This window comes from Ammospiza nelsoni, chromosome 10 (assembly GCF_027579445.1).
Source record: "Ammospiza nelsoni isolate bAmmNel1 chromosome 10, bAmmNel1.pri, whole genome shotgun sequence".
Lineage (NCBI taxonomy): Eukaryota > Metazoa > Chordata > Aves > Passeriformes > Passerellidae > Ammospiza > Ammospiza nelsoni.
The window spans coordinates 20,748,328-20,775,681 of NC_080642.1; the positions used below are offsets into that span (position 1 = coordinate 20,748,328).

Here is a 27,354-nt window from a genome sequence, read left to right on the forward strand (position 1 = left end):
TGTGTTCCCCTAAGATCAACTGTACAGTTAAAACCCCTTCCCCAGGACATGGGCCAGGTTTATCTAACAAATCTGGTTTATTGACATTTGTCAAAACAATGCAACCATATACAAAAATTTATCTTCTAAAAGTGCCATCTTCATATTAAAAAAGAACCTGTTTGATTTCATTCATAAAAAAAATTAAACATTTCATTTTCACATTTATTAAAACAGCACCACTGGTTTGTACCATGAGGATGCAGGTGATGCCCACAGCCTGCATCCAGCTTTGTCCCAGGAAAGCTGGTGTGTTGGACACTATGGACTGCTGTGACAGCTCTGCAACAAGGCACACTTCATCTTCCCCCAGTGCCAGGCACCTCTCTGTCACCTACAGGATGGCTACAGCACATTCCTGGGAAAGCAGCAATGCTCAGGAATCCTACAGCAGCCAGGCAGTCCCATCCACACCAGGGCTGGCAGGCAGATCCAGTGGGTGCAGCTGGGATGGCACAAAGTCTTAATGAGAACTGGGCTGAGTGGATCACTGGCTGCTCCCAGAGCTCTGGAACAAAATAAAAGGAGACAATTTTACTTCTAACACCAGCAAAGAAAAAGGAATTCAAAGGCTAAATCAAAAATAAAACAATTTTCTAACAGTTTGAAACACGCCATGGCAGAAGAGTACAATAAAGGCAGGTCTCCAGCTCCTAAACCACTTCTGCTTGGGAAGAGTGAGAATTATCCAAAGTCTTATTGTAAGAATGACCCAAAGTCTCACTCAGCTCTCTTTAGCAAGAAGTGAGATGGGTGGACATCAATATACAGTTTCTTTGAAAGAGCAGCTATTCCAATCAGTTTTGTATCACATTATGTGCAATTTGCCCATCTGCCTTAGAGATGCCTCCAACAAATCAAACTTGGCAGCAAGGCCATGCTGAGGACAGAGATTTCAGCTAAAAATGGGTTTTGATAGGAAAGTAAGAACTAAACCCAAATGCCAGGCTCTTGTGAGAACACTCCCTTCTCCTACCTCTGCCTTGGCTGTGCACACCAACATGGGACAGTTCTTGGGGTGAGAGATGAATGAAGAGAAGGAAGCCTTTTACTCACCTCCCTTTCCTCCTGCTGCCCAGGAATGTTATCCTGGCCAGGAATGTTATCCTGCTGCCTGCTTGGAGCCCAGGGCAGGAGGGACCAGGCTGTCCAGCTGCTGCCTGTTCCCCGTCTGAACCAGCCACTCATAAAATTTGTCTTCTACCACAGCCTGGAGCTGTTTCCTCTGATCCCTGAAACAGACACAGCAGCAGGGAAATAAGGAAAAATTCATGTTTATTCACAGTATTATACTTCTACCATGCCTTCATTATCCAAACAAGCCTCCAGATGGATCAGGAAGAGCCAGGCTTGGTTCCTGAACCTTGCAGAGACATCCAAGAAAGGTTTTTACCAAGTGAATGTGATGATAATGAACCCCAAAGACAGAACCTGGTGGAATTGGAGAAGTCATACAAAATTCTCCATCCCACCACCACAACCACCCTGCTCCAGGGCTGCCTCCACTTTCTCCTCAGGGCACAGCTGAAAAACTGTCTGAAAAGACTAAAATTAACAACCAGTGGTTAAGCACTAAGGACACCAAATTCTGTTCTGACAGCACCAGAGAGGAAGGAGATCAGGAAAAAAAATGCACCTATAAACAAATCTCACATCATTTTCTGTTTGGGGTGTTTTTGGCAAGCCTAACAGGGTGGGCCACTCAGCTCAGGCTAACTGGCACTGGTCAGATGCCCAAAAGCATCTCCAGAACAGCATCCCAGCCCTCTGGGATCAGCTCACATCTGGAATTTCTCAAGCCAAAGGTGGCACAGCTGTTGAGTAGCTCCTGATGGACTTTTTCAAGCAGTTTACACAATTAATTTCTGAACAGCAATGAAAATGAACACTTTTCAGTATTGTGGAGATTTTATGTGGGTTTGCTTTGAACGCATTCCTAATTTGATGTGCTGACCCCATTCTGTACTGGGAAAAGCAGGAAACCAGCTCCAGAGGAGACCACAAAGGTGATCAGAGGGATAGAGCATCCCTCCTCTAAGGAAAAGCTGGGAGATTTGGAATTGTTCAGCCTGGAGAAGAGAAACTTCAGGGTGAAATCACTGTGGCCTTCCAGTGCCTGAAGGAGCTACAAGAAACAAGGAGAGAGACTCTGCAAGAGCCTGAAGTGACAGCACAAGGGGGAATGGCTTCTCACTGCCAGAGAGCAGGGTCAGATGGGATACTGGGAAGGAATTCCTCACTGTGAGGGTGGGCAGGCCCTGGCACAGGGTGCCCAGAGCAGCTGTGGCTGCCCCTGGATCCCTGGCAGTGTCCAAGGCCAGGCTGGACAGGGCTTGGAGCAACCTGGGACAGTGGGAGGTGTCCCTGCACATGGCAGGAGGGGAATCTACTTGGTCCCTTCCCTTCCCTTTTTAAGGTCCCTTCCAATTCAGGCCATTCTATTCAGTTTTGTCCCACTCACCCTCAGACAGGCTCCATGTATCCACACCCTTTTTCCAAGTTAAGGCTGCTGTGTATGTGTTCTCTTCCATTTGAGCCATTCCCCACAAAGCAGGGTTTTCAAACAAACTAACCCAAATTCCTCCCCAGTGAACACAAAGGCAGCCACTTCTTTCTTCCCTTGTGGATTTATCTTCTCCAAGAGCTTTTTCTCTACCTTGATCTGCTGCTGACCCTGAAAGACTTTCTGTCTGATACGCTCAGGAAAATGAATAAACAGGATTTTATGCTTTTGCAAGTTGTTCCTCAAGCTGTCTTCTTGGTCCTGTCTTATGGGGGTTTTACTTTCAGCCTGGCAGGATTTACATTCTTTTTTTGCCCCACTTTCCTCAATCAGACAACTTCAACTTCTTGAAAGATGTCTTCTTATTTCTAACACTCTCTTTCACCTCCCCGCTTGAGCACAGCAGCTTTTTTCTTTCTACAAGCCTGATATCCTGTTTGCTCTAAGCCTCCTACTTGTCTCCCTTCTTGTTTCCCTGCCTGCAGGAGACAACAGACATTTTCCACTGTCAGCTGCCCACTTTCTTTTCAACAAGCTTCTAAACTTGCCAGAGTTTCCCCCCTTTTATGGAATAAGCAGCAAGCTCTTGCTTCCTGTGACTGCAGCAGATGATGGCAAATCTAAGCACATCAATCCCTATTTCCTCATATTTCTTTCACAGGAAGGTTCTGACAGGCCAAACTCCTTCCCAAAACTGTGCAGGGAAGCAGCAGAAGCCTGGGAAGAACAACAGATATTTGAAATGGGGTTTTATCCCCATTTTGTGCTTGCCAAGGAAGCTGGGCAGAGGAATTTCAAAGTTACTGCCCAAAGGTGATCTGCTACAATGATCCACGAGCACTTTCCCTCAACAAGGGCTGGGACAGCCATTTACAGCTTCAATCCAAGGGGAAGGCTGGGCTAAGAGGGACCCCAGGCAGCTCAGGGGGCACACCCAGCCCTGGCCCAATCCACTGCCAGGGTGGATCCCTCACGTCAGCAGCATCTGGGAAAGCTTTTCCTGGAGCCTCACAAGTTGGAAAAATGCAGCCATGAGAAAGCACCTCCTCAGGAGCAGTGTGGGTGAGGGAGGGGATTGTCCCCCTTCACTCCATTTGGTGAGGCCCCACCTGCAGAGCTGCCTTCAGCTCTGGGATACGCAGCACAACAAGGATGTGCTGCTGCTGGAATCCAGAGGAGGCCATGGAGGTGCTCCAGGGGCTGGAGCCAGGCTGGGAGAGCTGGGGGTGTTCACCTGGAGAGAAGAAGGCTCCAGGGAGACATCACAGCACCTAAAGGGGCTCCAGGAGAGCTGGAGAGAGACTTTGGACAAGGGACTGGAGTGACAGGACATAAGGGAATGGCTTCCCACTGCCAGAGGGCAGGGCTAGATGGGGTATTGGGAATAAATTCTTCCCTGTGAGGGTGGTGAGGCCCTGGCACAGGGTGCCCACAGAAGCTGTGGCTGCTCCATCCCTGAACTGCTGAAGGCCAGGTTGGACAGGGCTTGGAGTAACCTGGGATAGTGGAGGGTGTTCCACAGCAGGGGGTGGAACAGGATCAGCTTTAAGGTCCCTTCCAACCCAAGGCATTTTGGAATTCTCCCTGAACTTTGCCTGTGAGCATTTGCCTTCCCCCATCACCAAGCAGAATCCCAGGATTGCTAATTACTAATGCTCTAGGACTGGCCTGCAAGGCATGGCTCACACAACCCAAGGCACCCTTCAAGGATTTCTGTGGAAATCCCCATCAAACAACCCTCTGTCCACGTGGCTGAGGGGAACACTCACCTGCTCAGCCCTGCCTCCTTCACCATGCGCTGCCACACCTGCACCTTCTGCTCCCGCTTCTTCAGCACCTCCTGGTACTCCTGGGGAAGCCCCCCTGGGGTCTCTGTGGTGTCTCCTTCCATCTCAAAGGGAATCACAAAGGTGTAGAAGTCCGAGGGGGGCAGAAGCCGGAAGACGCTGGTGTCACCGCTGTCCCTGCACACCAGCATGGGGCTGTCCCAGTAGTTTGGCAGAGTGGCCAAGCCCACCTGAGCCATGTGGTCTTCCAGCATGGGATAATGGGTGTGGAAAGGGGCAAAGCTGACTTCCTGGTTCCCAGAGAGGATGAGGGGCTGCGTGGGTGTGAGGGTGTGGAAAGTGCAGCCCTTGGTGGACGAAAGGGACAAGCGATAGCAAACCGCGATGACCTTGACGTTGTCACAGCCCTGGACGTGCACTGATACCTCCACAGGGCCCAGGACAAAGGTGCTGTTCCGGCACTTCTCGATGGTCACAGACCTGCCAAGGAAGTACAGAACCATCAGGGGTGGAAGGAACCTCCATCCAAACCAAGGCAGGTTTACTGTCACAGATATATTTATGAAAAATCCTTTTGCCAGGATTGTGGTGGTGTTTGCAGGATGAGGGAAGAGACAAGGATCTGACTCCATGTTTCAGATAGCTGATTTATTATTTTATTATATATATACTATTAAAACTATATTAAAAGAATAGAAGAAAGGATTTCATCAGAAGGCTTGAAAGGAAAGCAAAAGAATGGAGTAATAACAGAATCATGTGACTGACCAGACGGTCCAAGCCAGCTGACTGTGATTGGCCATTAATTAAAAACAACCACATAAGACCAATCACAGATGCACCTGTTGCATTCCACAGCAGCAGATAACCATTGTTTACATTTTGTTCCTGAGGCCTCTCAGCTTCTCAGGAGAAAAAATCCTAAGGAAAGGATTTTTCATAAAACATGTCTGTGACACAGGATTTTTTTCTCCTGAGAAGCTGAGAAGCCTCAGAGGAAAAGAAAAACAATAATTATCTGCTGCTATGGAATGCAACAGGTGGATCTTTGATTGGTCCATGTGGTTGTTTTTAATTAATGACCACAGTCCAGCTGCCTCGGACTCTCTGGTCAGTCACAAGATTTTATTATCATTTTTCTTTCCTTTGCTGGCCTTCTGATGAAATCCTTTTCTCTCTATTCTTTTAGTGTAGTTTTAATATATAATTTTCTTTTAATATAATAAATATCATAAAATAATAAATCAGCCTTCTGAAACATGGTCCCTCATCCTGGGACCCCTGTGAACACCACCACAGGGTCACCTGCAGCAGGTGACACAGGCACGTGTCCAGGTGGGTTTAGAATGTCTCCAGAGAGGGAGACTCCACCTCTTCCCTGGGCAGCTGCAATAGAAGGAAGTTCTGTTGTGTTTTAGTTTATGGCCATTGCTCCTTATCCTGTCACTGTCAGCGCTGAGCAAAGCCTGGCACCACCTGGAGATCTCTGTATGGATTGACGTGACCCCACCTCAGTCTGGTCTTCTCCAGACTAACCAGGCCCAGCTCCCTCAGCCTTTCCTTGTCAGGGAGACTCTCCAGTCCCTTCATCATCTCTGTATCATCCACTGGACCCTCTCAGGAGCTCCTTGCCCCTCCTGAGGAACCCAGACCTGAACCCGGCATCCCAGCTGTGCCTCACAGGGCTGAGTAGATGAACAGCATCACTCCTTGACCAACTAGGAATGCTCTTCCTAACATCCCCCAGTATCCCACTGGCCTCGTGGCCCCCAGGACTCACTCATGGTCAGCCAGGAGCCCAGCTGTGTCCAGGAGAAGCCAAACTCACCTCAGAGGGGACAGGAGGTAAATGAAGGAATCGTGGCAGCGACAGATGCTGACGTGAGCCCCCACCAGGGTGTCCGAGCTCTTGGCCACGGTCTGCTTGTACACGTGGCTCATCATCACCAGGGGGGACACCTCTGGCACCACCCGGGCACTGCAGGCAATCTTGGCTTTCCTGGTTGATCCTCCCCCTGCAAAACAAAGCCCACAGAAGTTCTGGGTGCAGCAATCCCTCAGGAAAATAATGAGCCCCAAAGTTCAAGGATGATATATCCCACAGCAGTCAAGGATGGTACATCCCACAGCATCCCTGATGCCTCCTGGGCAGGTCAGCAGCACGAGGCACCAGAAATTTCAGAAACTGAGAGACACTGAAGGACCAAAACCATTTCAAGATTACCTAGGAGCAGTCAAAGCCTCCCACAAGCTCAAGAATCTCCAGTTCCACAAGCCTGTTGCTGAACCCAAGATTCAGCTCAGCAGGAAGATCCTGAGGGTGAGTTTTAAGCAGGAATTGTGTATTTCAAAAAGGGAAATGCTCCCTCTAGGACACAATCATTAAGCCCTTCTCTATCCTCCCTGCCCCTCCTGGGACCCTGCAGTCAGGGAAACAAAACATTGAGTTAAATTCCTTATTCTAAGGGGGAAAGTGTCTTGCCTCCACTGCCACATCCCTGAAGGAGAGGGGCTGGATTGGAGACAAGGAAACCTAGACCAGATCACACCCCACTGCCACATCCCTGCTCAGCAACAAGAGCTGAGTTCTCATTTCTGGGTTTTTTTGCTTTAAATTTTATTTATACTATTTATCTAGATTTATTTTTCTGTATTTCTAAATTGATTTCTGTATTTCTAATTTTCTCTATTTTTCGATTTCTCTACACTTTTGTAATTCTATTTATTTCTCTATATATTTATTTATTATATTTATATATTTATCATATTTTATATTATAGTTATATATTTATTATAGTTATTTATTTATTTATTTATTATATTTATTTTTATATTTTATATATCTTTATTTCTATTTTTTCTACATTTCTGTGCACTTCTGCTTTTGTTTTTCCATACTCGTACTTACCATATTTCTGTATATTTCTATATAGAATTTCTATTTCGCTCACATTTTTCCATTCCCCTCCACATCCCAATGTCCCCCCACACTTTTTTGTTTTATAATAATTATATTTATTTCTATATAATTTTATTATATTTATATCTTTATCATATGTATTATATTATATTTGTATATTTATTATATTTATATGTTTATTTTTATATATTTATTTCTACATTTCTGTGCACTTCTGCTTTTGTTTTTCCATACTCGTACTTACCGTATTTCTGTATATTTCTATATATTTCTATTTTGCTCCCATATTTCCATTCCCCCCCAGATCCCAATACCCTCCCACATCCCAATCTCCCCACACACTTTTGTAATTCTATTTATTTCTATATTTTTATTATATTAATATCTATATCATATTTCTTATATTTATATACTTACTATATTTATTTTTATATATTTATTTCTACATTTCTGTGCACTTCTGCTTTTGTTTTTCCATACTCGTACTTACCGTATTTCTGTATATAAAAATATATATTTCTGTATATTTCTATTTTGCTCCCATATTTCCATTCCCCTCCACATCCCAGTGTCCCCCCACATCCCCATTTCCCCCCATATTTCTGTCTGTCTAACAACACCTCCCCAGCAGTTTTGCCCACCTTGCTGTGCCCGTACGAGATTCTTGCCAGCGCTGACGCAGACAGTTATTCCCAGGGGATTGGCAGTGAGGGAGGAGCGCAGCCAGCTCTCCAGCTTGGGCAGGGAGAAGGTTCTGGAACCCTTGGAGTACCCATTGAGGCCATGGCAGGGCTGCCTGAGTGCCAGCTTGTGCAGGGGACGGACGGTGCCCGAATTGCTGACGGTGCCCTCCAGCAGGAAGCTGAGGGCACACACGGCTTCCAAGGACACCAGGCTGCTGCAGCTGGAATGGGAGGAGGCTGAGAGCTGCTCTGGCTCCAGCAGCAGCTCCAAGATATCCAAGAGGTGGCTCTGAACAAAGGCAAGGTGCTCCTGGTCGTCCCAGTTCTGAAGGGGCAGAAAAACACATGAGGGAGTGAGTTCTCCAAGCTGAGAAGCTCCATGGACATCATGTATATAAATCTTTGCTCACAATCCTTTTAGAAGAAGGAAAGCCAGTCAGGCACAGTGCTCATTCCTGCTGCTCTGCTCTCACAAAGCTGGAAAGACACCTCCTCCCAAAAACTCAAAATAAAGCATTTCATTCCAACTCGAGTACCAAGCATTCATTCAATTTCTGGAGGGGCAGGAAAACACAGGAGGGGGTGAGTTCTCCAAGAAGCTGCATGGACATCATGGATACAAATCCTTGCTTAGAATCCTTCTAGAAGAAGGAAAGCCAGTCAGACACAGTGCTCATTCCTGCTGCTCTGCTCTCACAAAGCTGGAAAGACATCTCCTCCCAAAAACTCAAAATAAAGCATTTCATTCCAACTCAAGTACCAAGTATTTCATTCTAGAGAGTAGCACCAGGCTCTTCTACAGCTCCACACAAACCCAGGCCACTGCTGCTGGCATTCAAAGGGAGGACACAAATCAATAATTGACACTCAAGGTCCTGGAGCTGCTTCAATGGAAAATCCCTGCAGCCAGGATTGACTACCAGGATAAAAAGCAGAGGGTCATTTCTCCAATAAACCAAACCCTCTGAAAGAGTCCTTATTTCAAATTTTAAAAGGCCCTAGCCCAATAAAAGCAGGAGACTGCAATTCAGGCAGAGCTTCATAAAGCTGAGTTTTGCTGCAGGAACACAGGGCTGTGATTACACCTTGTCCTCACCACTTTTGTTCAACATTGCAGGATAAAGTTGTCCAGCTCCTATTTTTAATCACTCCAGCTTGCCCCAAGCTACATTTCACCAGCTCATCCCACTCACAGCAGCACATCTGTGCCAGAATTCCAGAGGCTGGCATGGCCTTACACAGGGTTGCAAATTGTAATGCATTCCCCCACACAGAGCTGCCCACAGGACACATTCAACCCACTCCTTCCTAAATACCTGGCAGTATTTTAAAAGGAAACAGCATTTCCATGTGGTTGATCTACAGCTGAACAACCAACTCCCCTCTCAGAAACAGAATGTGACACCCTGGAATCAAAAATTCCACACTGGATCACGGGAAAGGTGCTATGAGCATGAGAAGAGCACCCTGCTTGACTAACAAAACAAAAAAGGCTGTTGCTTCTCAAAAGGAGACTTGCCAAGACTCTCAGGGAATATTCAGTTGGGTTTGGACTCCAGGAAAGTCTCATGGAAAAATTTAAAGAAGCTTTTTATAAACTGTAGAGATCACAACAACTTCACTTTGTTTACTAAGGAACAGGAGCTCTGCAGCTGGAGCTCTGCTCACAGGTGAAACCCTCCGGGGAACAAACCAGCCCCTTTCCCAAGCCCCCTCAGAGTGAAGAGGCTCCTCCTGCACACGGACAATCCCGGAGGCACGAGTACCTTATTCCCGGTGCCCGATTTCTCTGACAGGCAGGGAGACTTGGTCCTGGGGCTGGGCCACTCGTCCCCGAGCAGAGAGCGCCGCAGGGACACGTTGTGGAACTGCTGCACGTACAGGAACAGCAGGAACTGCAGCGTGTCCACGGAGAGCTGGGGAGAGACAGAGAAGTGTCAGCCTGGGCCGGGCTCCCCTTTCGGCGGGGTCGGGGCTCCCCCTGCCCTAGGCCGGGCTCGGGCTCTTGCCTTGCTCCGCTCCCACTCCAGCTCCTCGGCGCTGCTGCAGGCCGCCTCAGCCTCGGCCCAGCGCAGGCGGAGCGGCGCGGAGGGCCCGCGGAGGCCGCGGTAGAGCTCGAAGTAGAGCCAGGCGATGTCGGGGCTCAGCAGCAGCTTCCCGCAGGCAAGGTGCCGCCAGCTGGGCCAGCTCAGCCGCGGGAAGCAGCCCTGGTCCGCCCGAGCGCGGGCGTAGGCGGCCGCCTTGCGCAGGTAGTGCGGGGCGAGGCGGGCGGGCGGCGGGGCCGGGAGCGCTCCCACCAGGAACGGCTCCGTGCGCACCCACAGCCGCACCGGCCCCGCCGCCATCGCCGCCGCCACTTCCGAGTTCCGCCGCGGGCACCATAGAGACGGCCGTTCCCGCCCGCCGGGAGCCGCCGCCCATTGGCTGAGACTGCCAGCGCGAGGGCGGGAAAAAGCGGTGCGATCGCTGATTGGCTGTTCGGAAGGAAGTCACCCCGGAGGGGCGGCGAGGCGTGGCCGGCGCGCTCCGCGGCGACGCTCCGGCAGGCGATTGGCCGGCGGCGGTGAAGTGTGAGCAGCCCATTGGCCGGCGTTGCGCGGCGGCGCGCTCGGATTGGCTAGCGTGGAACACCCGGCGCTGCCATTGGCTGGGGCCGCGGCGCTGCGGAGCCGCCGGGACGCGCCGCTCCCGCCGCTCCCCCTCAGCCGGCAGGGCCGGGCCCGCCATGGCCCCCGCCTGGATCGGCCGCCTCTGCCTGCTCCTGCTGTGCCTCTGCGGGGAGGCCGCCGCGGGGTGAGTGCGCCGGGCCGCGCCCACGGGCCGCAGGTTCCGCCTCAGCACCGGCCTTCCCCCTGCTGAGGGTCGGCGGGCGCGGCGCTGACGGGACCTCTCTCTCTTCCCCTCATCGCTCCCCTGTTCCCCCTCTCCCCTCTCGCTTCCCGCCTCTCCCATTCCCGTTCTCCTTCACGCTGTCCCCGCTCCCCTTCCCTCACCTTCTCTCTCCCCCCACGGCAGGAGAGACTTCTACAAGATCCTGGGGGTGTCCCGCGGCGCCTCCATCAAGGACATCAAGAAGGCCTATCGCAAACTGGCGCTGCAGCTCCATCCCGACAGGAACCCCGACGACCCCCGCGCCCAGGAGAAGTTCCAGGACCTGGGCGCTGCTTACGAGGTGAGGCCGAGAGCTGGGAATGTCCCTAAGGGAGCCGGGAATGGCCTCCCCGGACTGGGATGGGTGGATGTGGCTCGTAGGATTCATCCTGGAGCGTTCAGGGGATGGAAAAGAAGGTTTGTAGGGAATTAAAGGCTTTTCCCCAAGGTGCAGCTGGAATCCGTCCTTCCCCGTACCATGTGAAATTCCATCTTCCCCCTGTTAATATATTGAATTCTATCCCACATCTCTTATTGTTACAGAATCCCAGGATGGTTTAGGTTCAAAGGAACTTAAAGATGATCTCATTTCATCCCTTCACCATGGCCATGGACACCTTCCACATCAAATTTCCTTTATTCCTTCTCCTCCTCATCAATTTCCATCCTCCTCCTATTACTACACCAAATTCCATCCTGCCTCTGTTAATACAACAAATTCCAGATACTCTCCCAAATGAAAAGCAGAGATCCAGAGCATACCAAGTGGCTTTAAAAGGGACACCCAATTCTGGTTCCATTTCACCCAGAACAACCAAATCAACTCACTGTGTCCCACAGCCAATTCAGCAGAAGGATTTCCAAGCTGTCCTGGCTAAACACGGATAAACTCCTTGCAAGGAAGGGCAGGTTGCTTTCCATCCTCCCCCTATTACTACACCAAATTCCATCCAGCCCCTGTTAATACATCCAGTTCCAGATACTCTCCCAAATAAAAAAACAGAGATCCAGAGCCTACCAGGTTGCTTGGAGAGCTGCTCCTGCCAGAGGACAATCCAACACCTCTCACCTCTCTCAGCCAGGAGGAAGCCAAGGCACCAGATTAAAGTTCTTTGGAATTTATTCCCAGTTCCTAAAGGGAGGTGCAGCAGCTCCAAGTGTGTGTAGGGCCTGGCTGAGATTAGTCTGAGCTGATGGGAAGTGAAAGGGGCTGGCCTTGGGTTTAGAGGATATTAAGTGAGAAAAGTAATTGTGGGACACAGCAGGATTCCTGTTATTCCATGATGATGCTGTGGCATGCAAATGATCCCCCACACTAATAGCCCAGTGCATTAAATAAATCAAATCCAGATCATTGTATTGCCCAAAGGTGTGAAGTGAAAGCCTGCTTTCCTTGGCTGTACATGTATAGTGAATGCAATAGAGGCTGTTTCCTCCATGTTTTCTGTCCTTTTTGTCACTCCATCTGCTCCTGCTCCCCCCTGTGCAGCAGAGAGGAAGATGATGCTGAAAAATTCCATTAGCAGAAATTCCTAGCAGTGAATTGCTCTTTGGGTGGGAGCTTGGGGTCCTTTGGGAAAAACCCAGCTGCAGGAAAAAGGGTTTGCAGCCTGGCTCCTGCTTCCATCCCTGGTGCTCCTCAGCTATGCAAATATTCCCCAAAAGAGGAAGTGAGAGAACAGCTGGCATTTGTTTCTTTGTGTTGAGAAAGAAAACTGTTCACTTTTGTTTTCTCCAAAAGCTGGGACCCCTTTTTAGTTCTGACTTAAATAAACTGGCTTTATTATCACAGGGAAAATGAATATAAAGACATTTTTTGTGGGAAAAAGTAATTCTCTGTCATTTGCAGCACCTCAGGATGGAACTGTGAGCACTTCAGGATTGATGGAGCTGTGAGCTTGGTGCTGCTTCTGTGAGCTGGGATCTTGTTGGCACTTCCTGCTGGCAAAGGATTCCTCTGCCTCTTCCTCGAGTTCCAGCTGGTTTAAGTGTTTGCCAGCAGCTGAGATTATTCTTTCTATTTTAAAGCTGAGTGAAAAAATGGTTGTAAAATCAAATCAGAAATCCAGTATTCATGTGTGTGAGGTTTGGAGGAAGCTTTTGATGCCCTCCCTGCCAGGTTTTTATCTGTGTTTAGCCAGGACAGCTTGGAAACCCTTCTGCTGAGTTAGCTGTGGGACACAGTGAGTTGATTTTTGGGCAGAATGGAACCAGAATTGGGTGTCCCTTATAAAGCAGAATTTTCCTCACCATAAAGCCTCTGTTAATAGCACTGCTGCTCAGGGGCTGGGTAGCTGATTATGGCAAAGCTTTCCCAAAACATTGAGGGGAAAATAGGTTAATGAACCTGCTCAGTGTGTTCATTTTCACAGGCTCCGTGATTCCAGCGCAGAGCTGTGTGCTCTGAATTCAGCTGTTGGAACCAGGAAAGAGACTGATCCCAGGAGAGGGAGTGAGACTCTTTTGCAAAGAGCCATGAGTCTCAGGATGGGTTTGGGAGGAGTTTCCCTGGGAATCTCAAGTGCAAAGGGAGAACTGAACCCTTACCTGCTGGGTGGAATTGGCAAAGTCACTGCTAATTTTCCCCTGTTGCTAACATTTATCAGTGGTTATGATTCCACAGAATCTCAGCATGGTTTGAGTTGGGGGGGACCTTAAAGCTCATCCAGTTCCACTCCCTGCCATGGGCAGGGACACCTCCCACTATCCCAGGTTGCTCCAAGCCACATCCCACCTGGCCTTGGACATTTCCAGGGATGGGGCTGCCACAGCTTCTCCAAACACCCCAAATTCAGCTGCTTTTCCTCTTTCAGTTGCTTCTCCACCTGTTGAGTTGCTTCTCCATCTGTTCCCACTCCTCTGCAGCCTTCTGAAAGCCAACCTGTCAACTCTGGCTTTTCCAAATCTGATCAATGAGGGAGGAAGGGCAAGGAAGACTAAATGTGACCAGAGACTTCTGGATCTCTGAGGCAGGAAAGAGCAAAGATCACAACTTAGGAAATAAAATCAATGCTTAAAAGTCATGGCTGAGACACAGGCATGGTGGTATGTGATTATTTGTCTCAGCATGTCCTGCTCTGTAGAATTTGAGTTATTCCCTGTGATTCTTTTTTTAATATTTAAGATAAACTCAATGTTTATGTTTTCCAGGCTGCTTCTGCTTTTTTAGTGAATGAAATGTGTTTTTTATGGGGTTAACTTTTGCAGACAGCACAGCAAGCAGGGCTCCTGTAGAGTCCCCAATGAAAAGTGCTGGGGGCCCTCAGAGCCTTGTCCAACACCTCCCCTGAGCTCCAGGTGAGCCTTTGCTCCATCCCTGCCTTTTCCAGGTGCTGTCAGACGAGGAGAAGAGGAAGCAGTACGATGCCTATGGAGAGGAGGGCCTGAAGGATGGCCACCAGAGCTCCCATGGAGACATCTTCTCCCAGTAAGGAGTTTTAACCCCTTTGGGCTGTTTTAACCCCTTTGCAGCTGCTGCTCTGATTCTGTGATGCTCAAGCACCCTTTTGATGGGAGTTTTACCTGGCCCAAGGTTGCTGATGTGCAAGTTGAGAATTTGAAGAGATATATTACATGCAATTTCCAGTTTTGGTGTGCCCCACTCCTTGCTGCAAGCAGGATCCAGTAGAGACTTCCCACATGGGCACCTCTGGGCACTGTGGGTGATTTTTCAGGTGCAGCACCTGCTTCAAACATGTGGAAACTTTCTCAGGTTATCTGTGTGTGATTGGGGTTTAACCTGTTGTCACACATCACTTTGGGGACACTTTGCCTTCTGCAAAGCAATGCTGTGGTTACTTGCACAGCCCCTGTAGAATTTGGAGCATTAAAAACCAAAAGCACTGACACATTGCTTGGACAGAACCTGATTTTCTGTCTCTTTGGATAAATTTCCTAAAATTATTCCAGAAGTTGCTCAGTTCTTGTAATACTGGATGAGGACTTGCACTGCTGCTCTCCTCTGCTCTGTTCTGAGGGACATTATGCAGAATTCCTAGGGAGTTTTCCTTATCCCTCTTGTCTTTAAACTACTAAAAACCAACCTGCTAGCAGTACCTTGCAGTGCTACTCAGAGTTTACACCTTTTAGCGATGGCAGCTGAGCAGCAGTGCAATGTGGAGAGGTCAGAATTTGAGTGTTCTGCTCCAAATTTTATTTTCTTTAGTACAGAAAACTCTTCCAAAATGGCTGCTGTGTTTGAAGACTTTAGTTGTCTTAACAAAAAGAGGTTTCCGGGTTCACTCTGGAGCTTTAGGACTGCGAGGAGGATGCTTTTTAGTGGAGTAGAAGCATTTGCCTAGAATTCCTTCCTGAGCTAACCAGTGTGCTTAACTCCAGTTTCTTTGGGGACTTTGGATTCATGTTTGGAGGAAGCCCTCGGCAGCAGGACAGGAATATTCCCCGGGGAAGTGACATCATCGTGGACCTGGAGGTCACACTGGAGGAGGTGTATTCAGGAAACTTTGTAGAAGTAAGTTTATTTCTCTCAGTGTTTCTTCTGTTCCCAGGTTTGAGGTGCCTGACCAGAGTACAGAATATCTTCTCCCAAAAATTAGAGCTGAAATAGATGCTGCATTTCTGTGCTGGCAGTGGAGGATGTTGTGGTGCTGTTTATTGAAAAACCCACACATTTATTCATCTTTTGCATCTGGCAGTGTCTCCAAAAATGTGATAATACTGATTTGTTGGCTGTCAGTCACCAGCTCAGCTTGATTAGTGCAGCAGCCCACTTGAAAGAGGTGCAAATTGTCCCTCTGTAGAATTTAGGAATATTTCAGGGGCTGTTGATAAGCTTCAAATTCACTTTGCAATTCTTGTAAAACCACATTGAGGATTTTTCAGTCTCTTTCTATGGCCAAATGTGCCACTGCAAGTTTCTAGATTATATAACTGAGAAGAGTATGTGGAAAATTATTATTTTCTTTCAAGCAAGCTCCATCTCTGGTGCTGACAGTCCCTCCTGTCTGTTGGCTGGCTTTCCTTTGGTTGATTTTGTGTTGTGTCCAGATAATTTCCCTATTGTGTGGGGCAAGGAAGTATCATAACCAAAGTGTAGAGTGTCCCATCCTAGAGTTACCTTTCCTATGTGGAAAAGTGTGGAAAGAGAATGGCAATAGTGATGTCACAGGGAGCTTTTTTGCTGTTTAACATGTGATCACAAGGTGAAAACTTGTCATTGTTTTGCCAAGGCCACATTTGGAGCTATTGTGGCAGCACCACACAACATGTCCCTGCCAGTGGCACAAGGCTGGAATTAGGTGATCTTTAAGGTCCCTTCCACCCCAAATTCTCTGTTCAGAGAAATCCAGACTCTTGTGGAGACCCAGGAACACTGACATCAGCCTCTCCCTCTTCCCTGCAGGTTGTCAGGAACAAGCCAGTGGCAAGACAGGCACCTGGCAAACGGAAATGCAACTGCAGGCAGGAGATGAGAACCACCCAGCTGGGCCCTGGGCGCTTCCAGATGACTCAGGAAGTTGTTTGTGATGAGTGTCCCAACGTCAAGTGAGTTTGGTGCTCTTTCCTGCTCCACAGAATCCTAAATTCCGTGATTTTATGTAGGGACGTCAAGGTAGGGATGTTTATTCCAAAACCCACCGCTAGATGGGGGAGCGCGCCTGCGTTCCCAGGAAGAGCTGGGCACTTCGGAAAGGTTTAACACTGAGTTCTCGTTTCCAGGGAGCCGCTCTTGATTCTTACATCTGTTGGATGCAGAGCTCCCCAATTTCCCCTTCCAGCCTTTTATTCCTTCCACAAAGTTCCACAGCTAGATCTGAATGGGAAGCACACAGCTGGGAACAGCTGGATATGGAACGCCATGCTGAAATGGAATGCCATCACACCCCCTGGTGCTGACTGTGTATTTGGGAGCTTTCAACTTCACCTTCTCTGCTCCCTGAGTCTCAGCTCACCAAAAAGACAGCTCACTAAAAGACAGGTTTAGATGTGAGCAAGGACAGTATGTGTGAGCTTGTGGGGGTGCTCTCCTTACCTCAGGGACACAAATAAAAAGTTGAGATGAAGCTGAAATAAATAAATAAAGTTGAAAACTGAGTGCTGAGTTGCTCTTCCCGTTTTTAGGCTGGTGAATGAAGAGAGGACACTGGAAGTGGAGATAGAGCCAGGGGTGAGGGATGGCATGGAGTATCCCTTCATTGGGGAAGGTGAGTGTGTGCTCAGCTCTGAGCTGCTTCTCCTCCATGCTCCACTGGCACATGGTTTCCATGTGGTCAGAAGTGTTCTCTGCATGTGCTGAAATCCAGGAGCATGTTCCTAAGTCCTAACAGTTCCACTCCCTTAGCTGGGAGTGGGGACATGCACAACACCTGAGCAGGAGCATCTGTTCCAAGCTTTTGGCTTTGAAGGGATCCCCTCTGCCCTTCTGTGCCTAAAGGACATCATTAACATGAGACAGATCTTCCAGAAAAGCAGAGGTGTGACCTTGCTGGGGCAACACCCATAAAGCTCTAAGCTCTTTAGGAGATGTTTAAGCAGAATTTTGATCATCTAAAGATCAATTAGTTGGGTTGTTTTTTTCCTTTAACTGTAATATCCTGCTTGTCTCTCCACTCATTCCTAACTATTTCCTTTAAACCAAACTTTTCTTTCTCCCCTACAGGTGAGCCCCACGTGGATGGGGAGCCAGGAGATTTGCGCTTCCGAATAAAAGTTCTCAAGTAAGTCTCTGGCCTAGGTGGGCTCTTGCTTGGCCAGATGGAGCTTGTCCTTCAGCAGGGCAGCTGCAGGTCTGGCACTCAGGGCTGTGCAGGATGCTCAGCCCTCATGGTGCTGGAGGAGCTGGACTTGATGCTGTTAAAAGTAGAATTATCAAAGTATCTTATTGTTTTTGGCTTGAATTCACCTTGTGTGATTCAGAACAAATATCTCCTTTTCCCTAGCACACAATGTTGCTGTTGTAAGGAAATGCACTACTAAGAAAATTGCTGTGTGAGTCAGGACTTCTTGCCACACCTCACCACTCAGTGCCCTAGAAATAGAAAAGGCATTTATCAGTGCATATCTTATACAGGAAAATGAAGCTAAATTTGATTCATTCCTCACTTCCCCTCCTATTTATGATTTCTTCAACCTCCCAAATTGAAGGAAAGAAGCTCGAGGACCTGTTTCCCCTCTGGGGAAGGAGTAAAGTTCAATGGCTCTTATTTCCACAGGCACCCAGTGTTTGAAAGGAGAGGAGATGACTTGTACACAAACGTGACAATCTCGCTGGTCGAGGCACTGACAGGCTTTGAGATGGATATTGCCCACTTGGATGGGCACAAGGTGAGGCCCAGGGTGTTGTGTGCATCCCAAATTTCACCTGCAGCTCTGTGCTGAGGGTTGGCTTGCTTAGGATCTGGTTATCTACAGTATTCCCTCTGTTGGAGCATTCCAGGCCAATGAGGGGTGCCTCACTTCCATGCTGTCCCAGCAGCAGAGGGTGGCGTTAGTTCTGGCATGTGTCCAGTGAAACAGCCTGGACCCATGGGATATCACTGGTTTTGGCAAGGAATCAATGCCAGTTGGAGCTTTCCAGTGGGTTGGAAAGAGTGTTGGAGTATTGGGGTGCACACACAGAACATGGACTACCCAGGGAGGTACTGGAGTCCCTGTCCCTGGATGTGTTCAAGAAACATCTGGATGTGGTCCTCAGTGCTCTGTTCTGGTTGACAAGGTCAGAATCAGTCATGGCTTGGACTCAGTAATCTTGGAAGTCTTTCCAAACTTCATTGATCTTGTAACACCACTAATGTTCTAACTTTCCTTTTCTCTCCAGGTTCACATTGTGCGGGATAAAACCACAAAACCCGGCGCCAAGCTGTGGAAGAAGGGAGAAGGGCTTCCAAACTTTGATAACAACAACATCAAAGGCTCCCTAATAATCACCTTTGATGTGGAGTTCCCCAAGGAGCAGCTGACACCGGAGCAGCGGGAAGGTGCGTGCCCAGAGCCCTCAGGCTGACCCTGGCACAGCTCCTCCAGGGGCTGGAGCAGTCAGGAGGGGCTCTCCTGTCCCTGTGCCCCTTGTCCAACATAGCACAGTTGGCTGGTGGCCTGTGATGGACTCCCACATCCCTTGGAAGTGAGGGAGCTTGGCTGCTGAGGTTGGGATGTGCTGCTGCTGGAATGCAGCTCTTGGCAAGTGTGCAGGTGCTTTGTTTTGGTGCTGCCCATCTGTCTGACCCCACAGCCTTGCTGGGCTCAGCCTCTGTCTGCTTTGCCTCAGCTGGAATGGGATCACAAAGGGTTTTCCAGCCCCTGCTGCTACTTTCTTGGAGGGAAGACTTGAGGAAATCCCGCTGCTGCTGAGGGGAAGGAATGTCACACTGTCAGGAGAAAGGTTGTTCCTTCCCACAGCTCCTTCCACCCTATTCCTTCTAGATCTGCTGCTCAGCTTCAAATGGAAACCTGATGAACCATGTAGGAATCCTAAAATTTCCAGGAGGGTAAATCCTTAAATCCTGTACTCCCAGCAGGGAATTCTTTGCTCCAGCAGCCTCTGTGGTTCTGCTGCTCCACATCAGAGTAGGAATCAAGGGTCTCATCCTCTGCCATGGGACAAAGATATTCCTGGCATGTACTAGTGCAGCTCTTTAGGAAATCCCCAGAACTTCTTCCAGGGCTTCTTCTGAAGTGGATTGACTTCTTTTAGTGGATTTCCTGGACTCCTCAAGTGGTGTTTTATTCCACTGCCAGTAGTTTTCTATTCCACTGCCTTGGCCACACTGTTCCAGCTGCCCTGTGCAGTCCAGCTGGTGGCTGCAGCTCCAGATGTCCTGAGGCTCCTCCTGCAGCTCTTTGGGCTGGGAGCTCTGTACCTCTGGGCTGGGCTTAGAGTAATCCTGCTTTGTGGATTTATCCCTGTGCTTTCCCTCTTGTTCCAAGAGTGTTGTACAGGGCACAATGGCCTCCTCACTGTGGAGTCTCAGTCCAGGCTCTGCTGCCCTTCCAGAAGCTTCATCAGGCAACAGCAGCTCTGAAACACATGTGATATTCCAGCTGTTGCTCTTGGCAGTTTAGAGGACACTGAGCAAGGAGCAGTGACAGAAGCCTCCATGTTTTTGACAGAATTGCTCACACACCTCTACAGATATCCAGAAACAGAGATGATGGCACTGGCAAGGGTGTGTTCAGGCACAGGGCCTTGGGTGTTTCTCTCCCTCCCAAAGCAATTACACATTTCCCAGGGGAAGGTGACTGGGTAGGCAGTCAAATGCCTTTCTGTGTGCTGGGTATCTCCAAACATCCACGATATCAGGAGTTTTATGAGGGAATAGGTCTATCCCTGTGTGTGGCAGCAGCTCAGTGTACACATTCAGTGGAAAACTGTGGGCTTCAGAATTCAAAACATCCCTTTTTTCCTTATTGTTGGCAGTGCTCCTCATTTCTTATCTCCTGACCACATATCCAGCTCCTGGGGCTGTCAGAAGATACTCTGGCTCCAAGAGCACCACCCCCAGCTTTGGAGTCACAGAAATAATATCCCTTCTTTCCTGCAGATGGACTTGATCACACTGCTGATCGGGGCTTCCTCTCCCTCTGTGCTGTAACCTGTCACTTCTTGTTGGTATCAACAACATTTCAAAGGAAAAATTGACTTCAGGCTGCACTTCAGGGAAGTGCAGTAGCACCAATTGTTGGGATTCCTGGTTGGAATTCCTAATTAAAACTCTGGTACATGATGAAATATCCTGTGCACTACAGGGGGTGTTCTGCCAGAGGTGTGGGAGCTGCTGGGAAATGAGGTGTGGGATGGTGCTAATCCCAGTTTTTTTCAGGATTACACCTTTCTCCAGCTACAGCCTTCCTTTCTAAGAACCAGCCACCCAGGAGCCACATCATCTCACCCACCAGCTGGAAAGTGACTTGAAGGCTCCTCAGGAAGTGAATTTGCCTTAGAGAATGACCTGTTCTAATAATGAGCAGCTCTTTGCCAGGAGTTCACTTTGTCCTGGTGTTCCTAAAAAAAGTTCAGGAATCTCTGGCCATCAAGCTAGGCATGAGAAGTTCTTGCCTGGCAGAGAGACATCCTGCTTCCAGTTACTACTTCCAGGACAGTTTTCCAGTATTTTAACCCAGCTACTGTAAGCCTTATGCATCTCATCACTGGTTTTCAAGGGCAGTAGAATGTGTAGCCAAAAAGATAGACAAGCAGGACAAGGGTTGCAGGGAGACAAACTGTTTTTTAGCTGGATTTCCTGAAGGATTTGCATGCCTGAAGGTTGGAATTTTCTTCTGTACAAGTAAATTGGTTGGTTTCATTACTGATAGTCAATCTAAATCTCCCCTGGAGCAACTTGAGGCCATTTCCTCTCATCCTGTCACTTGTTCTCCTAAGCAGAGTCTGACCCCACCTGGCTGCCTCCTGTCAGGAGTTGTGCAGAGGCAGAATGTTCCCCTTGAGCCTCCTTTTCTCCAGGCTGAGCCCCTTTCCAGCACCCTCAGCCACTCCTGGTGCTCCATTCTCTTCTCTGGACATGCTCCAGCCCTCAATGTCCTTCTTTTAGTTATCTGAAGGTCGCCCACAGTGTTGGGAGTTTCCCTCTGTTTTGGGCTCAGTGGTTTTTGAGGCTGCTCTGAGCTGTGTCCTGAGGGGTTCCAGGGCAGTGAGTGACCAGGCTGAGTTCATCAGAGGGGACTCCCTCTGTAATCTCTGGAAAAACAGTGACACATCCACCCTTGCCACTCTGCTTCCTCTGCTCCCTCTGGGCTTGCCCTTTAAGCAGCAGTGGAGACCTGCCAGCCCTTCCCTGTCGTGCCGACCCCAGGAGAATGAGCTATTATGGATTGAAGGGCTGACTCACTCTTTAGCCTGTTTGGTAAGAATTTGATACTGCCAGATCCTTGAACTGCCTGTTCCTTGGAGTGTTTGGTGGATGGGATTTCAGGAATGGGGAAGAAGTGCTGGAAAAGTCATCCTGACATCTTTGCTGTGCTCTGTGTGTGACGCTCTCCCTTCCCTTGCAGGTCTCAAGCAGCTGTTGAAGCAAGGATCAGTGCAGAAGGTCTACAATGGATTGCAGGGATATTGATGTGTGGAAAAATTGGACTTCCGTGGAAATGCAAAGTCAGATTTGTTTGCAGTCTTTTCTCCTGCCCACTGTAGAAGGGGGAAGAGGGAGGGGGGTGATGGTTGAGGTTTAGCTCATCTTTGGTTTGTAAATTATGGAAGTGCTCACAGTTTGGGGAAATACTTTTTCAGGACATAACTGGTGCTGCCTATCATGTTCCACATCCTGGAACAACAGAGATTCCTTGAGCAGGAAAACATAGGTGGGGGAAAGGAGTTTTAAATTCCACACAGATTGGAATTTCTGGTTTTTAAATATATTTTGATGTGACTTTTCTTGGCCATCTCAACATATTTTCATAGCTGCTCCTGCTTTTTACGTCCTTCGTGTCAATTTCTTCCAAATTCCTGTTGTTTTGGGGTGATATTTTTAATCCTAGCCCTTCCTCCCCTTCCCCTCTGAGTCCAGAGTGTGGTATTGGTTCAGAGTCTGGTTTTGGGTCAGGAATACTGGTGCTGTTGGAAGTGCACTGGGCTGTGTCAGGCCCCACAATTGATTGGGAAAAGAATCTTTCAAGGCCTCTGTGGGCTCTCCTAACTACAAAGTCCCAAAAATTGGTCTGAAATTTGAAGTTGCACCAGCTTAGCAAGGACTCCTTGGTCATGGTGGAATTTGGGAATGGCTCCTCATGGCCCTGGTTGTCCCTCGTTGCCCCCACATGGAACCAGTCTGGAAAAGCTCCCTCCCCTCCTGCGCTCTGTCCTCTGTGAGGACGGGTGAGGCTGATGGGAATAAAGTGTTTGTTGGAGTTGGAATGGCAAAACCTCCCTGGTGATGTGTTTCTGGGACAGACCTGGGCTTCCCTGTGCCAGGCAGCAGCAGAAATCATGGAATCAGTAAGGCTGGAAAAGCCCTCTGAGGTAAAGTCCAACCATTCCCCCAGCACTGCCAAGGCTACCTTTAACCCATGTCCCCAGGTGCCACATCCACACATCTGTTAAACCTCTCAGGGATGGGGACTCCACCACTGCCCTGGGCAGCTGTGCCAATGCTTGACCACCCTTTTAGGCAAGGAATTTTCTGTCATCCAATCTAAACCTTCCCTGGAGCCATTTCCTCTTGTCCTGTTGCTTGTTCCCTGGGAGAAGAGCCCAATGTCACCTGGCTCCACACTCCTTCCAATTCCTTCAGGAATCTTGGGGCTGTGAATCTTCCACCTTCTCCCTATCCCATTCCATCTTTGGGAAGTGGATGGGCTCTGGTTTGCCTGCAGGGAAGTGTTTGCTGAGGAGCAGCAGATGCAGCCTCGGGGTGGTTTTGTTTTCAGTTTATTCCCTGGGAGCAGGAAGCAGCTCAAGGTGGGCACAGCCCCTGTGTCCATGCTGCCCTTGCTCCAGCAAGTCCCACCCTCCCTGCAGCTCCAGGACAGTGACGCAGGGGAAGCAGCAGCCCCGGGAAGATTTCCTGTTGGATCTTGTGTACATTTGCCTTGGCAGAGCACAGCAGGGGCTTGGAGAGCAGCTGAAACCAACCCCAAATGCCAAACTCCTGCTTCTCCTCAGAATCTGTAAGGATAAAGTGGTAACCCCAGCTGAGGCTGCTTCCTCTGCCCACAATGCCCAGTCTTTTCCAGGTGCTGCCTCTGCTCCCCCTTAGCTCAAGTTTCTAGGAAACCTCAAATTTCAAAGAAGTTCCTTCCCATATCCCTGTTCCTGAGACCGTTTCCTGTTATTCCAGCCCCTTGCAACCCTGTTCACCTGTAGCAATAAATCCAAAAAGCCAGGATTTTACCCCTAAGTTCCATTGTGTAACCTCTCCTACCTGCACCCCCAGCAGCAGCATGCAGGTTTATTTTGGGCCTGAGTTCTTGTTCCCACTGCTGCTTTTCCTTTCCCTGCTAATTCCTTTCCTTCCTGTGGTTTGTTTTTATTGCATTGTGGGGCTAGACTCTTTGGAAAACAGAACAATGGCTGCAGAGCCCCAGCTTGCACACCAGCAGGGAGAAAGACAGGGGAAAAAAAAGCCCCAAATTCCAACCAAAACCACTTGCTTCCTTCCACCCTTCCCCCCATGCTATGGGGTGTGTTCAGAGCCAGCTTCCAATGCCTTTCCCACCTCCAGACAAAGCTTCCAGGGTTCCATGCTGTTGCCCAGCAGCCTCAGCAGCGCTTGTTCAAACATTCCCAGTGGTTTTGGTCCTGGCCCACTCACTGTGCTTGTTTTAGCACATGGAAGATTTGTCCTCCAAGGACTGGGGGTGCAGAGGGTGCTGGGTGTCCTCTGTCCCCTTCTCCTGTGACATGGAGCTGATGGGAGCAAGTTATGGCAGACATGGACTCCTTTACCCATAGAAATGCTTGCCATGAGTTTTAGATGTTCATATCTTGTTCTGGCACCAAACAAGGATCCTGACTGAACCTCCAGGCTGGGAATTCTGTAATGCACAGCTTGAATTTCCAGTACTTTCTAAGCAACGCCATTCCCAAATTGGAACAAATAAACACAAATTTCCTGGGCTTCTTTTAACCTAAATCCTTGGAACAGTGAGGATTGTGAGAGTTCAGATGAAGGCATCTTGTTCAAGTCTTCTAGGAAAACACTTGTCCTTGGAATGCACTCCCAGAAGTCCCTGCTGCTTTGGGAAGGCCTGGCTGAAATGGGGTCCTGGTTTATTCCTGAAAGGAATGGTTTTCAGCACCTCCAAAGCTGTGTGTGTTCTTTCAGGGCCTCACCACAGGCTGGCTGTTAGATGTCATCACCTCCATCAGCTGTGTTCCCACCCTCTGGCTGGATCCCTCCCATCCCAGGGGAGGGCAAGGAGCAGATGGGATGAGGATTCCATAGCAGGTTGATGATGGGAGGGAATACAGGGCTCAGATCCATCATGCCCTGCAGCCTTGTCTGTGTTTTCTGTCCCTCCACAGCCTGGGCTGGCTGCACTGAGAAACACATGCCCCATCCCAGGCTGGATGGTGAAGTTTTGGGGCTGCTCCAAGGAGTTTCAACCCATAGTATGGGGGTCTTTGGAGGAGAGCTTTGCTCCCAATGGCCTCTGTCACACCAAAGGCTGCTCCCAACTCTGGGAAGTGGGTGAAAATGTTCCCAAACAGCCATTTTTCCAGGGAAACCTCTGAAAGCAAGCTTGGGTTTTTTGCAAAGAAAAATCTTGTTTTTTCACATGTTTATCTCCCTCTGAGCCTTTCTGCTCCAGGGCTGGGCAGTGGAGGAAGAAGGGAGAAGGGACTGGTGCCAGGAGAAGTTTGCTGGGTTTGGAGTGGCAACCTCCAGCTGGGAAAGAAGGTGAAGCAATGATTTTTTGCTGGAATCCTGACTGTGATTCCCAGCCAGGAGTTGCCATCCCATCCCTGCTCCCTGCATTGCAGGGGCTGGTGGAGCAGCCCCCAGGGGCAGGGCAGAGGTGGGGGATGGCTGATACCCACTGCCTGCCACCTATCCCTGCTCCTGGCCAGCAGCCAGCTCTCCTCCCCTTTCCTCCTGCTGACCTGGGAGGTGAGCAGGAAGGGAAGAGGGCAGCGCTGGGCACCGATGGCCCTGCGAGGAGGGAGTGGCCAGCACGGCCCTTCCCTGTGCTCAGAGGCTTTCCAGGGAGCTGCTCCTTCCCATGTGGGAGCAGGAGGCTGCTGGGAGGCAGATCCCCTCACCCCCAGTGCAGCCCCTGGTGTTAACAAGCACGTCCCAAAGTCAGGAATTCAAACATCTGTGGCTGTGACACTGTGACCTGTGAGGATTTGAAAGGATGGGGTTTGTTTAGTCCTGAAAAGCCACAATGACACCAGTGCAGGCGCCGAGTGCGTAAGAGGTGTTTACAGGGATAATCCCGCTTCCTTCCAGATGGATCCCATCAGCCCCACTTTTTTCCCCCCCTCCCACCCCAGCAGACACCAGAGCCTGGTTTTTGGCAGCTCCTGGAGCCATCCAGCCCTTTGTCTCCCAAAGGACACAGGTGGAGATACCAGCCTTGCAGAGGGAGCTGATGTCCAAAAGGAAACAGGGTGATGCCCATCCCATCCAAGTTCCCCATGGGATGGCTGAAGGAAAGAGCTGGTGCACGAGGACATTGCCTCACTGGAACTAGTGAGGATCACTTGCTGGATCGAGGCTTGGGTGTCTTATCTGAGCCCTTATCCAAGACAGCAGCAGCAGAGCGGGCTGATGGAAACCATGCATGGAAAACAAAGCCTTGCCCAGCAATCCCTGAAGATAACAGGGATGGATCACTCTGGGAGCTGGCTAAAGCTGCCAGAGGCTTCCATGTGGGTTCATTCACCCTCCTGCAGAGCCCAGAAGTCCTCCAAGGAGAAAATTGAAACCATCCCTCGCTGATGGGATACACACTGGCGCCCGTCCCAAGCTGTGAACGGAGCGGGAGAGCAACCAAATTTGGGAAGGGATAAGCTGTGCATGTGGCTGCTCTTGGAGTGTGTGTGGAACAGGAGCCCAGCTCCCTGTTCTGAGGCAGCTGGACTACTGTCCCCAGCTGCCACACCCAGACAGGCCTCACCATGAGGCACTTGAGGGTTTTGGGGAGAGGAAGAGAAATTCTGGGGCTACAATGTGTTGGAGGTGGATGCTGCCACCATAATCCTTTGCTGCTGGCCACCACATCCAGGTCAGACACTGATTGTCACTGCCAGGGAGTTGCCTTGGGGTGGAGGTGCCAGGTTTGGGTGCATTGCCCATGGACACCAATGGAGATGAAGCTGTTCCTTGGGGTTCTGCACTTTTGGGGGATCCCCACTGCCCAGTCCCTTGTGGAAACTCAAGAGCAGCAGCAGGGTCAGCTCTGTTCTGGAGCATTCTCCAGACACACACAGGGAGCTCAGGGGCAGGAAAAAGGCTTTTCCAGAGCTGTGTGAAGTGGGCAAGCTCAGACTTGCTCATCTGTCCAAAAGATGACACATTTCTGGAGCAAAAAGCAAAGCAAGCTCTGCTGTTCCAGGCCTCCCCGCCAGTGTTTGCCACCTGGGTCTGTCCATTGTGGGTGCCATCCCTGCTCCATCCCAGCCATGGGCATCCCACAGCATCCACACTCAGCCATCCCAGCCAGAGCAGGGAGCTGCAGCTCAGGGAGAGGGGATTGAGATCAGCAATCCCTCCAAGTCTTGGGGACCACAGTGCAACATCTGCAGGCACCAGAGAGGCCCTGAGTGTGAAACTCAAAGCAGAGCTGGGAATGCAGCGGTTCCTCCCAGCTGGAAGGGATTGCATGCCTTTGCAGGCAGCAGATGCAGCACGTGTGACCTTGGGCACTGCCCTGGTGTCCCTGGATGTGCCTGGAGCACTCAGCCCACAGCACAGCTCCTGCCAAGGGCACTGCTCCAAGGGCTGAGCCATGACGTTGCCGGGCCTCGGCCGTGTTGTTTTGGATTCTCCGGCCTCTCGGAGCCCGCCAAGGGTGGGGAGCGCCCCAGCCCCTGCCCCAGGAGCCTGGGGGAGGCAGGGGCTGCTCCAGGGGTGGCTGGGGGCCAGGGTGATGAGATGTGACCTCCTCCTCCATCCCTCCAACCCCTAAGGTCAT

The 27,354-nt window shown here is 49.7% G+C and overlaps 2 protein-coding genes across 2 annotated transcripts; one reads left to right on the top strand and one right to left on the bottom strand.

The window, feature by feature from the left end:
• Positions 1–58: 58 nt before the first annotated feature.
• On the bottom strand, positions 59–10,659 carry TBCCD1 (TBCC domain containing 1). The gene is made up of 8 exons (XM_059478888.1): positions 10,481–10,659; positions 9,942–10,362; positions 9,699–9,848; positions 7,891–8,257; positions 6,158–6,344; positions 4,312–4,809; positions 1,096–1,271; positions 59–547 (listed from the first exon to the last, which is right to left on the bottom strand). The coding sequence occupies exons 1-7, from the start codon at positions 10,657–10,659 to the stop codon at positions 1,142–1,144; spliced, it is 1,932 nt and encodes a 643-aa protein (XP_059334871.1). The 3' UTR covers positions 59–547; positions 1,096–1,141.
• Positions 10,607–22,638, top strand: DNAJB11 (DnaJ heat shock protein family (Hsp40) member B11). The gene is made up of 10 exons (XM_059479120.1): positions 10,607–10,725; positions 10,948–11,104; positions 14,133–14,230; positions 15,142–15,274; positions 16,166–16,308; positions 16,885–16,967; positions 17,423–17,480; positions 17,976–18,087; positions 18,581–18,740; positions 21,772–22,638. The coding sequence occupies exons 1-10, from the start codon at positions 10,658–10,660 to the stop codon at positions 21,834–21,836; spliced, it is 1,077 nt and encodes a 358-aa protein (XP_059335103.1). The 5' UTR covers positions 10,607–10,657; the 3' UTR covers positions 21,837–22,638.
• Positions 22,639–27,354: the final 4,716 nt, after the last annotated feature.

Coding starts and splice junctions, on each gene's coding strand:
- DNAJB11 (XM_059479120.1), top strand. CDS start 10,658: ATGGCCCCCGCCTGGATCGGCCGCCTCTGCCTGCTCCTGCTGTGCCTC. Junction 11,105..14,132: donor ACCTGGGCGCTGCTTACGAG/GTGAGGCCGAGA, acceptor TGCCTTTTCCAG/GTGCTGTCAGACGAGGAGAA. Junction 18,088..18,580: donor CCCACTTGGATGGGCACAAG/GTGAGGCCCAGG, acceptor TTTTCTCTCCAG/GTTCACATTGTGCGGGATAA.
- TBCCD1 (XM_059478888.1), bottom strand. CDS start 10,659: ATGGCGGGCCCGGCCCTGCCGGCTGAGGGGGAGCGGCGGGAGCGGCGC. Junction 9,849..9,941: donor TGGAGTGGGAGCGGAGCAAG/GCAAGAGCCCGA, acceptor GTCTCTCCCCAG/CTCTCCGTGGACACGCTGCA. Junction 4,810..6,157: donor TACCTCCTGTCCCCTCTGAG/GTGAGTTTGGCT, acceptor CTTCCTTGGCAG/GTCTGTGACCATCGAGAAGT.